This window comes from Oncorhynchus clarkii, chromosome 5 (genome assembly GCF_045791955.1).
Source record: "Oncorhynchus clarkii lewisi isolate Uvic-CL-2024 chromosome 5, UVic_Ocla_1.0, whole genome shotgun sequence".
Classification (NCBI taxonomy): domain Eukaryota; kingdom Metazoa; phylum Chordata; class Actinopteri; order Salmoniformes; family Salmonidae; genus Oncorhynchus; species Oncorhynchus clarkii.
Genome location: NC_092151.1, coordinates 31,931,711 through 31,950,094, shown reverse-complemented (window position 1 = coordinate 31,950,094; position 18,384 = coordinate 31,931,711). Strand labels below are relative to the sequence as shown.

At 42.6% G+C, this 18,384-nt stretch overlaps 1 protein-coding gene across 3 annotated transcripts in view; it reads right to left on the bottom strand.

Annotated features, from left to right (window-relative positions):
- The window catches only part of LOC139408647 (nucleoporin 214), a 74,954-nt gene that overhangs the window by 44,356 nt on the left and 12,214 nt on the right, over positions 1-18,384 (bottom strand). For all 3 annotated transcript variants that reach the window (XM_071152801.1, XM_071152802.1, XM_071152800.1), the window contains exons 11-23: positions 14,464-14,628; positions 13,826-14,315; positions 10,935-11,074; positions 7,974-8,053; positions 7,759-7,842; positions 2,717-2,866; positions 2,288-2,446; positions 2,008-2,111; positions 1,713-1,913; positions 1,419-1,504; positions 1,244-1,327; positions 851-1,138; positions 452-619 (exon numbers count right to left, since the gene is read on the bottom strand). In XM_071152801.1, coding sequence (XP_071008902.1) covers positions 452-619; positions 851-1,138; positions 1,244-1,327; positions 1,419-1,504; positions 1,713-1,913; positions 2,008-2,111; positions 2,288-2,446; positions 2,717-2,866; positions 7,759-7,842; positions 7,974-8,053; positions 10,935-11,074; positions 13,826-14,315; positions 14,464-14,628 — 2,199 coding nt within the window. The remainder of the gene's footprint in view (positions 1-451; positions 620-850; positions 1,139-1,243; positions 1,328-1,418; positions 1,505-1,712; positions 1,914-2,007; positions 2,112-2,287; positions 2,447-2,716; positions 2,867-7,758; positions 7,843-7,973; positions 8,054-10,934; positions 11,075-13,825; positions 14,316-14,463; positions 14,629-18,384) is intronic.

Below are 18,384 nucleotides of genomic sequence, written 5' to 3'. Positions count from 1 at the left end.
AATTGAATTTATTGATTAAACTATTGTCAACCATTATTCTGCATAGTAAAGTCATGAGGCTGTCAGTTCACCTCTGATCCTGAGGTCTTTGTCTCCCCCTGGTGTCTGAGTATGAACATAGCATTGAGTTTTACTGTTCAAAGTGAACCGACAGTGAGCAGAAGACGCTCTACCGGTCTTCAAACTGTTTTATTGTAGCGAGATTAACAATGAAAGTTTCTTCCTAGCTTGTTCTTTTTTCAAACTAGAACATTATACTGTTAAGGTAACAGAGCCTAACATGGTCACACAACACAGAAACAGGTCCCTCAGCCCATGTCCTTTGCAGAGCAGAAAATAAAAAATTTAAATAAATGTCATAATAGGTCTCAAGGCAACGTTGTATGTTGTTACAGTGACAGAAAAACGATCACAAATGCAATGTACTTCCCATTAACTGCAACCCACCTACCTGGTTTCTGATTGGCCATTTGTCTGAGGAAAGCGGCTTTAGCAGCAGCCTGTTGGGCAGGAAGGGGGACGGGTGTGGCCTTCTCAGTAGGCGGGGCTCCGTGCTTCACCGTCTTAGTGGCTAGTGCCGTGCTGTCGGCACCTCCCATGTTGATCTTATTGGTTGGAACTGGAGAAAAATTTGATGACTTACTGTACTACAGAATAGCTCTCTTAAAACCACATAGTACAGCACTTTGACATAAGGTTGGCTGTCCTCTCTGTGACCTGACGGTTGATACTAGAGGGTAAAACATACAATATAAATGACATACTACTTCACAACAGCAAAGTTGTATTACCTGTTGTTCTCCGACCAACCTGGTTAAATAAAAGTAAAATAAGCTCAATAGTTTCCTACCTGGGCTCATGATGGGGCTGAGGCCCAGGCCTTGGCGCACCTTGCTGAAGGGAGTGGACTGGATGGCCCCAAACCCCGGGGCTATGGAGGGGGTGCGTACCACCGTGGGGTGGCGGGGCATAGAGAGGGGGAGCATGGGGAGGGGGGCAGGCTCAGGCTCTGGTTCTTCCTCTGCAAAATAATGGGAGTATTCTGGGTCTAGGGCCTGAGACAGGGAGGAGGTGGAGCTCACATCGTCCAGGTCTGCGTAGTATTTGGGAGAGAGGAAGGCCGAGCGGGACAGGTTGACTGGGGAAAGATATAGGACAATCAGGAGGGGTAAACGCCACACGTTACTTATATTTCACTGCTCAGCACTGGTCACTGTGTTCTGTGTGTTGGTGTTGGGAGTACCTGGAGCGGTGGAGCGGACTGGTGGTGTCTGCCTCTTGGAGAGAAAGTTACGCAGCTGAGACTGCTTCATCGGAGACATTTTGGCTGCAGAAGTTGAAGGAGTCAAATTACATTTACATCACTCAAGCACAATAGATAATACAGTGACACGTGTTGGAAAATGTAAGTATTTTGCCTGGCGATTTCGAGGTGGTCTTGGGAATGGTCTCCAGACTGGCTTTCAGGAGTGCATCCCTCAAACTCTCCAGCTCGTTGTCCAAACTAGTAAACACAGAGGTAATTCATAAGTGACCATTGATTTTTAAGCCACTATGCATAAATAAATAAAAACACGACTTTGTACCACACATACCCCAGTGAAAAATTTGACATAAATCTTTAAAAAAAGTTTTACTTACTGCCTTTAAACAGATCCTCATGCTACAATAAATCTGCCCATTGTATTTCAGGTATACACCCTTGTACATACCCCTGTTCAGTGGGGGTGGTAGCAGCAGGATGGCAGGGCTGGCTGGGGGCAGGAGTGCTCCAGGCTGCAGTCTTGTTGTAGAGCCGCAGGGCGTGGAGGTCTTTGACCAGTGTGTCCAGCCTCTGCTTCTGCTGGTTGATGATGTCCAGGTTGTTGGCCAGGGCTGTGAATAGAGCCTCCCTCTCTGGGACAATCATGTGTCTGGGAGAGACAGAGGAGTACCACAGAGGAAACTGGTTAGAAAGGAAACATACAATGACAATTGGAAATTGACTGTGAAAGAATTCTCACTCACTTCTGTTTCTTCTTCTTCTCCAGATGTTTCTCCCACTCCAGATCCAACACGTCGTTCACATCCTCCACAGCAAACTTTACATACTGGTACAGCCTGCGGATCTCCTGGTTATGGGGAGAAAACCCAAAAATAAATGACGGTCCAACAAAAAGTCTTCTACACGGTGAATGATTTTCAATAGTGTTCTGCTTTTGACATTTCTACCACATCCCGCCTGAGGAATGATAGACGTTCGATATACACATCTAACCATCCATTCCTTATCTATCCAGAGGCTTACCTTGAGTTGGTCTTCACTGCGTGGGTCCAGTGGTTTCTTGTACAGCAGCTGCAGGTAGCCCCGGTGTCTGTTGAGCTCACTCTGGGCCTTTGCGTCCTCCGCCCCAGCAAAGCCCTCCAGCATGGTGGTCTTCAGAGTGCTGATGTCCCCGTGGAGAGACTGGGGACAACAAGCACACATACACATGGTAAGAGCCTACGAGGTCTAGGTGGCTGTACTTAAGTTGAAATGGCTCTTTTTGTTGTCATAGACCTGGCAACACCAGGGGGTGTGAGTTCATGGGCCACGTGAATGCAGCTGATTGAATTTGACACGACAGGGTACATTAATTAACAATGGCAACTAGAGAGAGCTTCATATTCTGACTCACGCGGGCCTTATCTCTGAAATAATTACATCTAATCAAATTAAATTAAATCCGTACTGTACCTCAGTGGTGTCTTTGATCTCCAGGGTGAAGACATGGAGGTCCTCAGACTCCTTCCTCAGCTCCTTCATCTCCTCTGTGGTGCCCACTCTGAAGTCTGCCTTGTGGCTGCGTGCCTTCAGGTCATCCAACTCCTTCTGGAAGTGGGCGATCTGAGAGGAACACAACCTGCATGAAGCTACATTGATGAACCATATGGGTCTTTCTATAAACTCGGGTACATGTGAGGATTTCCTACACTGGACAACTTCTTACAGTTGATAATCTGCCATTATTTTTTATGTCAATACATTAAGGGGGGAGCCAGCTACATTCAATAAAATGTAAGTGTTGATTTAAAACCTGTTTAACCCTTTCTCATGGTTGGTGTCTGGGCGGATGTGTCTAAAATCACGTGACAAAACATTACTCTTCAGTCCTTGCAATTATGGCAGTGCAAGTTGTCATTTATCATTATATTAGGCATTAATCAGTCAAATTAGCCATTGAACGAGTGTCTTCTAAATGAGTAACCTTACCTACATACTTAAAACCTAAATCAATACCGTCATGAACGTGGTTCTTCAATAATTATGCACAATATTTGTTGGACGCGCATTGGTGAAGAGCTATTTTCACACAAATTCATCTTATCCAGGAAGATATTTTCTTATTGATAGTCAAGTGACAAACAGCTGATGTGATAGCGCATGCAACGCAACAGCCCTGCTGGAAGTGCTGGAAAAAAGGTGCTAATGAGGAATGTCCAGAATATTTTACAGTCTCATTCTTTACACTGGTGAGGACAGTTGTGTCTGGATCCATGTTGGATCTAATATCCCTAATGAACTGATCTTGAACATCAGTTGTTTGCTTTATTTACAGTCAGGTCTCGTTACACTTAACATCAAGGTAACGAGTTCATGTTTTCATGCGTTCTTGTGCCTTGGATTGGACGCCGAGTCTACTGTGCGCAGTTGTGTAGAAAAGACTATTGCACAACACAACGCTTAATTATTCTGGATATAATTACATTGCCTAGTGGGCTTCTTCACAAAATGATGGTAATGAAATAACATGACAAATACATTTTGGTGTTGTTACACCGGTCATTTTAGAAACAATACAAGGGGCTTGAAGTAGCCTACCTGAACTTGGGAGCTCAGAAATTAAAGTACTCCAAAAGGCTAACCTTGAAAATCAGACATTTCCTCAGATAGGTGTTTGAAAAGTCCTTGTAATTACTGTAACCAATTAAAAAAGGATCCTGCTCCCTTATAATTGTCCTTGCTTTCATTCTTTATCCATTTTTGTGAGAGATGTGACCACTTTCGTTTGTTTCCCACAGCTTCATATGAAGGGTGTTGTGCTACTCTGTTGCAGTAAAACCATATGGTTATTATGAGGACAACATTAATGTTGGCTTCAACTTGGCCATAAATACAAATCCTTCCATTAAAAAAGGAACCTGGTCTTTGGTCACTTTCTCATTATAAAAACAGCAATGGTGAGATTCAAATGGTGAGATTAATGCTACAGCAAGTCATGGCTTTATTATGTGTGCCTGCGTTGGCCACATAGGCTACAGAAAAATCGGCACGCATCCAATTTACACTCAACAACAATATAAAATGCAAGAAGTATAGTGTTGCTCCCATGTTTCATTAGATTAAATAAAATATCCCATACGCACAAAAGGTCTCAAATTTTGAATACAAATTTGTTTACATTCCTGTTAGTGAGCATTTCTCCATTGCCAAGATAATCCATCCACCTGACAGGTGTGGCATATGAAGAAGCTGATTAAACAGCATGATCATTACACAGGTACACTTTGTGCTGGGGCCAATAAAAAGGCCACTCTGAAAATGTGCAGTTTTGTCACAACACAATGACACAGATGTCTTAAGTTGAGGGAGCATGCAATTGGCATGCTGACTGCAGGAATGTCTACCAGTGCTGTCGCCAGAGAATTTAATTGTAATTTCTCTATCATAAATCACCTCCAACGTCATTTTAGGCAATACGCTCAACTGGCCTCACAATCTCAGACCACGTGTAACCACGCCAGACCAGGACCTCCACATCCGGCTTCTTCACCTGCAGGGTAGTCTGAGACCAGCCACCCAGACAACTGATGATACTGTGGGTTTGCATAACTAAGACTTTTGCACAAACTGTCAGAAACAGTGTAAGGGAAGCTCATCTGCGTCCTCACCAAGGTCTTGACCTGACTTCAGTTCAGCGTCGTATCCGACTTCAATGTGCAAATACTCACCTTTGATGGCCACTGGCACAATGAAGAAGTGAGCTCTTCACAGATGAATCCCAGTTTCATGTGTACTGGGCAGATGGCGTCGTGTGGGCGAGCGGTTTGCTGATGTCAACATTGTGAATAGAGTGCCCCATGGTGGTGGTGTGGTTATGGTATGGGCTGGCATAAGACACGGACAACGAACACAACTGCATTTTATCGATGGCAATTTGAATGCACAAAGATACTGCGACGAGATCCTGAGGCCCATTGTCGTGCCATTCATCAGCCACCATGACCTCATGTTTCAGCATGATAATGCACGGCCCCATGTCGCAAAGATCTGTACACAATTCCTGGATGCTGAAAATGTCCCAGTTCTTTCATGGCCTGCATACTCACCAGACATGTCACCCATTGAGTTTGTTTTTGATGCTCTGGATCGATGTGTATGACATTGTGTTCTAGTTCCTGCCAATATCAAGCAACTTAGTACAGCCATTGAAGAGGAGTTGGACAACATTACACAGGGCACAATTAACTGCCTAATAAAGTACATTTGAAGAAGATGTGTCGTGCTGCATAAGGCAAATGGTGGTCACACCTGATATTGACTGGTTTTCTGATCCACACCCATAAGTTAAGGTTTCTGTGACCAACAGATGGATATCTACAGTGCATTTCCTTAGAGTATTCAGACCTCTTTCCATTTTTCCACATTTTGTTACATTACAGCCTTATTCTAAAATATTCTAAAATGTCTAAATGTCCTCAATCTAGATACAATAGCACATAATGAGAAAGCTAAAACAGGTTTTTAGAAATGTTTGCACATATATGAAAAATTATAGAAATACCTTATATAAATAAGTATTCAGACCCTTTGCTATGAGATGTGAAATTGATCTCAGGTGCATCCTGTTTCCATTGATCATCCTTGAGATGTTTCTATAACTTTATTGGAGTCCACCTGTGGTAAATTCAATTGACTGGACATGATTTGGAAAGACACACACGTCTATATAAGGACTCACAGTTGACAGTGCACGTCAGAGCAAAAACCAAGCCATGAGGTCAAAGGACTTGTCCGTAGAGCTCCAAGACAGAATTGTACCGAGGCAAATATCTGGGGAAGGGTACCAAAACCTTTCTGCAGCATTGAAGAACAGTGAACAGTGGCCTCCATCATTCTTAAATGGAAGGAGTTTGGATCCACCAAGACTCTCCCCAGAGCTGGCAACCCAGCCAAACTGAGCAATGAGGGGAGAAGGGCCTTGGTCAGGGAGGTGACCTGATGGTCACTCTGACAGAGCTCCAGAGTTCCTCTGTGGAGATGGGAGATCCGTCCAGAAGGACAACCATCTGTGAGCACTCCACCATTCAGGCCTTTATGGTAGAGTGGCCAAACGGAAGCCACTCTTCAGTAAAAGGCAAATTACAGCCTGCTTGGAGCTTGCCAAAAGGCAACAAAAAGGACTCTGACCACAAGAAACAAGATTCTCTGGTCTGATAAAACCAAAATTGAACTCTTTGGCCTGAATGCCAAGCATCACGTCTGTCTGAAACCTGGCACCATCCATACTGTGAAGCATGGGGGTGACAGCATTATGCTCTGGGAAAGTTTTTCAGTGGCAGGGAGACTAGTCAGGATCGAGGGAAAGACAAATGGAGCAAAGTACAGAGAGATCCTTGATGAAAACCTGCTCCAGAGCGCTCAGGACCTCAGACAGGAGGTCAGGACAACGACCCTAAATAGCCAAGACAACGCAGTAGTGGCTTCGGGACAAGTCTCTGAATGTCCTTGAGTGGCCCAGCTAGAGCCTGGACTTGAACACGATTTAACATCTCTGGAGAGACCTGAAAATAGCTGTGCAGAGACGCTCCCATTCCAACCTGACAGAGCTTGAGGGGATCTGCAGAAAATAATGAGAAATTCCCCAAATACAGGTGTGCTGTAATTGCTGCCAATAGTGCTTCAACAAAGTACTGAGTAAAATGGTCTGAATACTTATGTAAATGTCATATAAATTTGCTAATATTAAAAATAAATAAAAAATATTTATTGGGTATTGTGTGTAGATTGATGAAAGAAAACAGCATATTTAATACATTTTATAATAAGGCTGTAATGTAACAAATGTGGAAAAAGTCAAATGGTCTGAATACTTTCCAAATGCACTATATATTCCCGGTCCATAGATTGAAATAAATACATTAGGACTATTTACTGATTTCCTTAAATGAACTGTAACTCAGTAAAATCTTAGAAATTGTTGCATGTTGCGTTTATACATTTTCTTTCAGTGTATTTAGTGAAGTCGAGGGGGGGGGGGGGATCTATATTAGGCCCTATATGTACAATTATAAAATGTATAAAATTGTATAACATTGAGGTCCTTGAAAATATAAATGAAGAGCTTGAAAAAAAAAAATCACTAAAAGTCCTTGTCTGTATGAACCCTGCTTAAAGGATGTATAGTCCTAGGCCCATGTTGTAAAGGTGGAATTATGGGCCAATTTGCAAATATATTCCCCCAAGTACACAAGTGGAACTGCATTAAAAAAAAAAAAAGTTTTGTTGTTGTTTCAAAGCATTTTGAAATGTTTATACCAACGTCACACATTAGACCCATTATTTATAGCAAGACCCATATCTCGTAAATTGGTTGGAGCATGGTGCTGGGTTCGATTCCTTTGTGGGTTAACTCCACTGAATGTGTGTGGTTATGATAATAAATAGGATTCATAATCAAATAAAAAAGTTATTAAGAACAGTAGTTTGAGAGAAATACTACTGGATTAATCTGTTACCTCCTCCAGTATTCCAGCCATGACTGGGTCTGAGCCCTTCCTCTGCTGCAGCTGCCTTTCCAGGGCATTCACACTCAGCGCTGCCTAGAGGACGGCAAACAGACAGATGTCTCGAGACACTGCATTTGTCTCTACTATTATGACCTGTACTACAATAAATTGATTGCTGGTCTAATATCTTATTTATTTGAAAAGGCAGATTATGTTTTTAGTACCTGTGGTGTGGGTGCACTTGTCTGGGTGGCTGGGGAATATTTCTGTACAACCGTGGAGGGTGTACCGGTTTGGACTGGGCCTGAAACAGAAAGACAGAATGGATATCAACAATATCACAAACCAAAACAATAAAGATGCTAATGTTGAAAAAACAAGTACAGTGCCTTCAGATATTATTCATACCCCTTGACTTTTCACCACATTCTGTTATGTTACAGCCGGAATTCAAAATAGATTAACATTAATTTATTTAATCTCACCCACCACACACACACACACACAATACCCCATAATGTCAAAGTGAAAACATGTCACATTTTTGGGGTGCAAATGTACAGTTAAAGTCGGAAGTTTACATACCCAAATACATTTAAACTCAGTTTTTCACAATTCCTGACATTTAATGTAAGTACAAATTCCCTGTCTTAGGTCAGTTTGGATCACCACTTTATTTTAAGAATGCGAAATAATAATAGTAGAGAATTATTTATTTCATCACATTCCCAGTGGGTCAGAAGTTTACATACACTCAATAGGTATTTGGTAGCATTGCCTTTAAATTGTTTAACTTGGAACAAACGTTTCAGTTAGCCTTCCACAAGCTTCCCACAATAAGTTGGGTGAATGTTGGCCTATTCCTGACAGAGCTGGTGTAACTGAGTCAGGTTTGTAGGCCTCCTTGCTCGCACACGCTTTTATCAGTTCTGCCCACAAATGTTTGATGGGATTGAGGTCAGGGCTTTACGATGGCCACTCCAATACCTTGACTTTGTTGTCCTTAAGCCATTTCGCCACAACTTTGGAAGTATGCTTGGGGTCATTTGGAAGACCCATTTGCCTCAATATATCCACATCATTTCTCTTCCTCATGATGCCATCTATTTTGTGAAGTGCACCAGTCCCTCCTGCAGCAAAGCACCCCCACAACATGATGTGCCACCCCCTGTGCTTCAAGGCTGAGATGGTGTTCTTCGGCTTGCAAGCCTCCTCCTTTTTCCTCCAAACATAACGATGGTCATTATGGCCAAACAGTTCTATTTATGTTTCATCAGACCAGAGGACATTTCTCCAAAAAGTACTATCTTTGTCCCCATGTGCAGTTGCAATCCGTAGTCTGGCTTTTTTATGGCGGTTTTGGAGCAGTGGCTTCTTCCTTGCTGAGCGGCCTTTCGTTATGTCGATATAGGACTCGTTTTACTGTGGATATAGATACTTTTGTACCCATTTCCTCCAGCATCTTCCAGCAATTGACTCAGGCTAATTGACATAATTTATCAGAAGCTTCTAAAGCCATGACATCATTTTTTGGAATTCTCAAACTGTTTAATGGCAGTCAACTTAGTGTATGTAAACTTCTGACCCACTGGAATTGTGATACAGTGAGTTGTAAGTGAAATATGTTTGTAAACAATTGTTGGAAAAATGACTTGTGTCATGCACAAAGTAGATGTCCTAACAGACTTGCCAAAACTATAGTTTGTTAACAAGACATTTGTGGAGTGGTTGAAAAACAAGTTTTAACCTAAGTGTATGTAAACTTCCAACTTCAACACTATAACACTCCAAACTGAGCACAGGTGCATGCCATTTCATTTGATCAGCCTTGAGATGTTTCTACAATTTGGAGTCTACCTGACAATTCAATTAACTGGACATGATTTGGAAAGGCACACACCTGTCTATATAAGGTCCCACAGTTGACAGTGCATGTCAGAGCAAAAACCAAGCCATGAGGTCAGGGGAATTGTGCGTAGATCATCAAGGTAGAATTGCAATGAGGCATATCTGGGGACAGTTATGAAACAATTTCTAGAGTGTTGAAAGTTTCCAAGAGCACAGTGTTCTTTAGCATTGGGAAATTGAAAATATGGAACTACCCAGACTCTGCCTAGAGATGGCCATCCGACCAAACTGAGCAACCAGGCAAGAACGACCTTGGTCATGGAGGTGACCAAGAACCCAATGACCACTCTGACAGAACTACAGCTATCCTTGGCAGAGATGGGAGAACCTGCCAGTAGGACAAGAGTCTCTACAGCACTTCACCATTTTGGGCTTTATGGGAGTGGCCAGACAGAAGCCACTCCTGAGAAAAATGCACATGACAGCATACCTGAAGTTTTCAAAAAGGCATGTGAAAGACTAAGAGCATAAGGCCAAAGATTCTGTGGTCTGATGAGATTTTTTATAAACTATTTGGCCTGAATACAAAGCTCTATTTCTGGAGATAACCTGTCACAGCTCATCACCTGTCTAACACCATCCCTATCGTGAATCATGGTGGTGGCAGCATCGTGCTATGGGATGCTTTTCAGCGGCAGGCACTGGGAGACTGGTAAGGATAGAGGGAACAGTGAATAGAGCCAAATCCTTGATGAGAACCTGCTTCAGTGTAAAAATGACCGGGGGCGTAGATCTATGTTCCAACTGGACAATGACCTCAAGCATACAGCCGAAGCAACACTGGAATGGCTTCAGAACAAGAATGTGAAAGACCTTGAGTGACCCAGCCAAAGCCCGGACTTGAATCCCATTGAAAATCTACGGAAATAATTGAAGATTGCTGTTCACCGCAGCTCCCTATCGAACTCAACAGAGCTTGAGGAAATCTGCAAGGGAAAAAAATGGGAGAAAGTCCCCAAATCCAGATGTGCAAAGCTGATAGACATACCCAAGACAACTCAAAGCTGTAATCACTGCCAAATGTACTCATACAAAGTATTGACTCAGGGGTGTGAATACTTATGTAAATTACATTTAATTTTCAATACATTTGCTAACATTTCTTTGTCATTATGTGGTGTTGTGTGTATATGGGTGAAAACATGTTTATATTTAATCAATTTTGAATTCAGGCTGCAACAAACTGTGGAATAAGTCAAGGGGTATGAATACTTTCTGAAGGCACTGTACAGCTGTATGAATTATGCTGTATAAACAAAGCTTATTATTCTCCTTACCTGGCATGGCTGCAGACTTGGTGACTATGGGCAGAGGAGCAGAATGGCTGCTGGGCTCAGAGAAGGCAGCTTTGGGTGTGGAGTTGAAGGAGAAGGGCTGGGAGGCTGGAGCTGCAGCAAGGGTCTCTACTGCCATGAATCTGAGGGACAGAAACATAAGCATATCTAGCTAAGCCAGCCAACAAACATCTAAGTCAGGGATGGGCAACTTTGATGGGGGTAGGGGCCATAAAACACAGAACTCATCATGAGGGGCCGGCAGTGGCTCGTGGGTCTGCGTACCCACATCCAGACGCTGCACTTGATGAATTTATGAAATTGCTTCTTCCAATTATTGATAAACATGCACCTGTTAAGAAACTGACTGTTAGAAGGGTTAAGGCTCCATGGATTGATCAGGAAATGAAAAACTGTATGGTTGAAAGAGATGGGGCAAAAGAAGCAGATAATAAGTCTGGCTGGGTGACTTACTGCAAATTGAGAAAAGATGTGACTAAACTCAACAAAAAGAAGAAGAAACTGTATCATGAAGCCAAGATCAATGATATAAAGAATGATGGGAAAAAAACTTGAGCACTTTAAATGAAATGATGGGCAGAAAGAGAAATTTAACTCCTTCTTTCATTGAATCAGGCCCAAACAAAAAACCATTTGATGTTGCCAATTAATTTAATGATTATTTCATTGGCAAAGTGGGCAAACAGTGAGCCATCGTATTCATGCATAAAAAAACAAGCATTGCAAGTTTGAATTTTGTAAAGTTAGTGTGGGAGGTGGAAAAATTATTGTTATCGATCAATAATGACAAACCTCCTGGCGTTGACAACTTAGATGGAAAGCTACTGAGGATGGTAGCTGACTCTATATCCACTCCTATCTGTCATTTCTTTCATCTGAGCCTAGAGGAAAGTCTTCATTCTCAGGCCTGGAGGGAAGCCAAAGTAATGCCGCTACACAAGAGTGGTAAAGGGGCCTTTACTGGTTCTAACAGCAGACCTATAAGTTTGCTGCCAGCTCTTAGCAAACTCTTTTTTTTTTTTTTTACCAAATACAATGCTATTTCTCTGTTAACAAATGAAGAACAGACGTTCAGTATGCTAATAAAGGGCACTCAACATGTACTGCATTGACACAAATGGCAGATGTTTTATTGAAAGAAATTGATAATAAGATTGTGGGAGCTGTACTGTTCGATTTCAGTGCAGCCTTTGATATTATTGACCATAACCTGTTGTTGAAAAAAACGTGTGTTTTATGGCTTTTCAACCTCAGCTCTGAATCCAGGATATGGCAATCTACAAAATATAACTCAAAGGGTTTTCTTTAATGGAAGCTTCTCTAATATAAAACATGTAAAGTGTGGTGTACCGCAGGGCCCTCTACTCTTTTCTATTTTTACCAATGACCTGCCACTGGCATTAAAACAACATGTGTGTCCATGTATGCTGATGTTCAACCATTTACACATCTGAAATCACAGCTAATGAAGTAATTGAAACCCTTAACAAAGAGCTGCAGTCTGTTTTGGAATGGGTGGCCAGTAATGAACTGGTCTTGAACATCTCTAAAACTAAGAGCATTGTATTTGGTACAAATCAATTCCCTAAGTTCTAAACCTCAGCTGAATCTGGTAATGAACAGTGTGGCTGATGAACAAGTTGAGACTAAATTACTTGCCATTACCTTAGATTGTAAACTGTCAAGGTCAAAACATATGGTTGTAAAAATGGGGAGAGGTCTGTCCGTAATAAAAAGAGATGCTCTGCTTTTTTGACACCATACTCCAAAAAGCAAGTTCTGCAGACTGTAGTTTTGTCTTTTCTTGATTATTGTCCAGTCATGTGGTCAAATGCTGGCGTAGTTAAGCTCCAGCTGGCCCAGAACAGAGTGGCACGTCTTGCTCTTCATTGTAATCAGAGGGCTGATATAAATACAAGACTGACTGCATCACTTCTTTTAATAAGAAACATTAAATGTGTTGAAAATCCCAAATTGTTTGCATAGTCTACTTATAAACAGCTGACACACACACTTACCCCACCAGACATGCCATCAGGGGTCTTTTCACAGTCCCCAAATCCAGAACAAATTCAAAAAGCGTACATATTAGAGTCATTATTGCATGGAACTCCATTCCATCTTATACTGCCCAAATAAACAGCAAACCTTGTTTCAAAAACAGATAAAGCAACACCTCACAACGCCTCTCCCCTATTTGACCTAGATAGTTTGTGTGTATGTACTGACATGTAGGCTGTGTGCCTTTACACTTTTTTTATGTAGTTCTGTCCTTGAGCTGTGCTTGTGTATTAATGTTTTGTATTATGTCATGCTTCATGTTTTGTGTGGACCCCAGGAATAGTAGCTGCTCCTTTGGATCCTAATAAAATACCAAATTCAGCCCCCCCACCACCTAGCGAACAAAACATTTATGTGACACTCCTCATGACATCAAAGAGGATAAAAAGTATATTTGAAAGATTTTTTGCGATGGGGCGGAGAGAAGATTTAGCAATTTGATAACTAATTTCATGCAAATCTACACATTTTGCCATAGGGTGGATGATAAGTGATGATCAATGGGCCCCACCCCAGTCGGTAATTCATCCATGCTTACTACAAGTTTAGATAGCGGGCCACTAGACTAACTTAACAGTAAATAAATAAGTAAATAACAAATTAAATAAAACAAATTTGCCGACATGGGCTAATTAAGTTACTGCTGGTGCACAAACAAATTTCAAAACTGCACCTTGTGTATTCTATTACTCGAACTCTCAACAGTAAGTTGAGGCCCTAACGGAGTTGTTTTTAATAGAGTTGAAATTGGTCCGCAAGCCTACAAAAGGGGGGCCGTCAAAGTTATTCAGGTACTTATATCAACCTCTCACCTGTCATTGAGGTTCATCTTCACAGCGGGAGTGGTTGGCTCGGGGGTGCCTCGGAGCACCATGATGGGGGAGGCGGTGGCCAGGCGCTGGGGGATGGGCTTTGGAGTGGGGGCCGGAACTGGAGCCATTTCGACCACTGGAAGTTTGGGGGCACTGACGGAGAAGGCCGAAGCTGCGGCTGGGGTCTCTGTCAGGGGCTTGGAGGAGAAGGAGAAGCTACCCGAGGTGCCTAAGGCTGCGCTCGCGCTGAAGGCCGTAGAGCCCCCCAGAAAGAAGGCGTGGGGAGCAGTGGAAGAGGGGGGCATGGAGAACGAGAAGCCGGATGAGGAGGCTGGAGCTGGGGCTGCGGTGAACAGTGAAACAGAGGCAGGGGAGGAGGCAGGGGGAGGAGGGTTTGGTGTGGTGGCCAAGGGGAGGCGGAGCGGAGGGAACGCCGCCGGGGCTGATGGGAGAGAGGAGGTAGGGTAAGGGGGTGGGGGAGCTGCAGATCCTGCAATGCAGAGAGGAGAGCTGCTTTTAGTGGATCCTATCAAAACACTATTATAAATACTTTAGGTATTGCAAGTTTCATAAGACAAATGTATTCAGTGAGATAGAAAAAAAATACACGATATGAAAAAGCTGGAGGTCATCCAGACCTGCAGGGGGCAGTCTCTCTCCGTCCAGGGCCAGGCTGGTGGGGGCAGCGACCAGCTGCTTGACCCCAGGGCCAGGGTTGAAGTTGAGCAGTGAAAAGGGGCACAGCACTCCGTCTGTAGACAGCAGCAACAGAGTGGGCGCCGGGGGCAAAGTCTTCTCATCGGCTGGAATAGCGGGAAAGAGAGACATCAAGTACAGTATATGTTTTTATTTTACCTTTATTTAACTAGGCAAGTCAGTTAAGAACAAATAATTATTTTCAATGATGGCCTAGGAACAGTGGGTAGAACGACAGATTTGTACCTCGTCAGCTCGGGGGTTTGAACTTGCAACCTTCCGGTTACTAGTCCAACGCTCTAACCACTAGGCTACCCTGCCTCCCAGTATAACTAACTAAGTATAACTATTGGTAGTAAGAGAGAAACACACATGAATACACACACTTTAACTTAAACAAAAAGGCAAACAGCCAGACAGACACACACACACTGAAGCTCATGGAAGATGCCCACCCACACACAAGTACCCAGGACATTAACAAAAGCTGAGACAAGTACAAGGACAGAGCATATGAATTGCTATATTGCTGTGAGACGTGAGAGACCTTGAGTTCTTAGTAAGAAACAAAGCCCAGAGCACTTGGAGAAAAACCAGCACTAAAGCCAGTGTGATGAGACAAATAATGAGTCTGCTTGCCTGAGACTGCTCTCCAGAGAGAGAACAACAGTTTGTAAAGCTCAAGGTAAACCTCATCAGCATTCTCAGACATGCTTGTCTGGTTCTGTTGTTTGTTGATGTTCTCTCATTCGTCCGAGTCATTGTAATGAACGTGGGCCTCCACCCCCTCTCTTTCTATCCAATACAGCCTAGGTCTCTCGAGACAGGGTTTGATCAGAATACAATCATTTAAAAATGCTACTCAAATTGATAGTTTGGTTTGCTGGTGGAGTCTTTTAAGCAGGGAGCCCAGACAGCAACATCAGATACCAGATACCAGTAGATACCGAGACAGTAGACAGTAGCTTATCACTATTCATCTGACAGCTGCCAAAAAGCTGCCAAAAAGAATGTGCAAACCAGCGTCGCATACCAAATGCTACTGACTGACACTGAGGAGCGGAACATTGCATAAAAAAAAAAAACTTCACAGACGAGAGTAGTGTTTTCTTTCGACCAATCGATTGGTAGACATTTTAAAATGTATATTTTTTCCCATATATAGACAAACCCCATGTGTTTTAATAAAATCAACTATACAGTGCTTTCGGAAAGCATTCAGACACCTTGACTTTTTCCACATTTTGTTACATTTACAGCCTTATTCTAAAATTGGTTTAAAAAAAATAATTATCATCAATCTACATACAATACCCCATAACGACAAAGCGTAAACAGGTTTTAAGAAAAGAAAACAGAAAAACCTTATTTACATAAGTATTCAGACACTTTGCTATGAGACTCTAAATTGAGATCAGGTGTTTCCACTGATCATCCTTGAGATGTTTCTACAACTTGATTGGAGTCCACCTGTGGTAAATTCAATTGACAAGACATGATTTGGAAAGGCACACACCAGTCTATATAAGGTCCCCCAGTTGCCAGTGCACGTCAGAGCAAAAACAGAACAAAAACCAAGCCATGAGGTCGAGGGAATTGTCCGTAGAGCTCCGAGACAGGATTGGGTCGAGGTACAGATTTGGGGAAGGATACCAAAAAATGTCCTCAACATTGAAGGTCCCCAAGAACACAGTGGCCTCCATCATTCTTAAAATGGAAGACTCTTCCTAGAGCTGGCCGCCCAGCCAAACTGAACAATCGGGGGAGAAGGGCCTTGGTCAGGGAAGTGACCAAGAACCTGATGGTCACTGACAAAGCTCCAAAGTTCCTCTGTGGGGATGGGAGAACTGTCCAGAAGGACAACCATCACTGCAGCATTGCACCAATCAGGCCTTTATGGTAGAGTGGCCAGACGGAAGCCACTCCTAAGTAAAAGGCACATGACAGCCTGCTTGGAGTTTGCCAAAAGGCACCTAAAGGACTCTGACCATGAGAAACAAGATTCTCTCGAACTCTGACCTGAATGCCAAGCATCACATCTGGAAGAAACCTGGCACCATTCCTACCGTGAAGCATGGTGGTGACAGCATCATGCTGTGGGGATGTTTCTCAACGGCAGAGACTTGGAGACTAGTCAGGATCAAGGGAAAGATCAATGGAGCAAAGTAGAGAGATCCTTGATGAAAACCTGCTCAGGACCTCAGACTGGGACGAAGGTTCCCTTCCAACAGGACAACGACCCTAATCACACAGACAAGACAACGCAGAAGTAACTTCGGGACAAGTCTCTGAATGTCCTTGAGTGGCTCAGCCAGAGCCCAGACTTGAACCTGATCAAACATCTCTGGAGACCTGAAATTAGCTGTGCAGCGACACTCCCCATTCAACTTGACAGAGCTTGAGAGGTTCTGCAGAGAAGAATGGGAGAAACTCATCAAATACAGGTGTGCCAAGCTTGTAGCGTCATACCCAAGAAGACTTGAGGCTGTAATCGCTGCCAAAGGTGCTTCAACAAAGTACTGAGTAAAGGGTCTGAATACAATTGTCTTAAGGCTTAAAAATCCTTCCTTATTCCCCTTCATCTACACTGATTGAAGAAAATTGAACAGGTTACATCAATAAGGGATCATAGCTTTCACCAGGATTCACTTGGTCAGTCTGTCATGGAAAGAGCAGGTGTCCTTAATGTTTTGTATACTCTTAATATTGAATGCATGAAGAGAAATGACCATATCTACAATGTTTGTTTGGTTTAGAAATTATGGGAATTAACGGTAAATGTAGGCTACTACTGGTGATATATGTCATGGGGAATTGATAGACACTAACCATCACAAGAGTACTCCACTATAACTTGTCCTGCCATGGTTGTAGGGCTGTCCCAGACTAAAATAAAGATCTTGGTCTGCCTAGAAGGTCAGCATCCTGGAGTCGCCTCTTCACTGTTGACGTTGAGACTGGTGTTTTGCATGTACGATTTAACGAAGCTGCCAGTTGAGGACTTGTTAGGCGTCTGTTTCTCAAACTAGACACTAATGTACTTGTCCTCTTGCTCAGTTGTGCACCGGAGCCTCCCACTCTTTCTATTCTGGTTAGAGCCAGTTTGCGCTGTTCTGTGAAGGGAGTAGTACACAGAGTTGTACAAGATCTTCAGTTTCTTAGCAATTTCTCACATGGAATAGCTTTCATTTCTCAGAACAAGAATAGACTAACAAGTTTCAGAAGAAAGGTATTTGTTTCTGGCGATTTGGAGCTTGTAATCAAACCACAAATGCTGATGCTCCAGATACTCAGCTAGTCTAAAGGCCAGTTTTATTGCTTCTTTATATATATATATATGGGGCGGCAGCGTAGCCTAGTGGTTAGAGCGTTGGACTAGTAACCGGAAGGTTGCGAGTTCAAACCCCCGAGCTGACAAGGTACAAATCTGTCGTTCTGCCCCTGAACAGGCAGTTAACCCACTGTTCCCAGGCCGTCATTGAAAATAAGAATTTGTTCTTAACTGACTTGCCTGGTTAAATAAAGGTAAAAAAATAAAAAATAAAAAAATAAAAAAAATATCAGGACAACAGTTTTCAGCTGTGCTAACATAATTGCAAAAGGATTTTCTAATGATCAATTAGCCTTTTAAAATGATACACTTGGATTAGCTAACACAACGTGCCATTGGAACAGGAGTGATGGTTGCTAAAAAATTGGCCTCAATGTCTATATAGATTTTTTTTTTTTAATCTGCCGTTTCCAGCTACAATAGTCATTTACAACATTAACAATATCTACACCGTATTTCTGATCAATTTGTTATTTTAATGAACAAAAAATGTGCTTTTCTTTCAAAAACAAGGACATTTCTAAGTGACCCC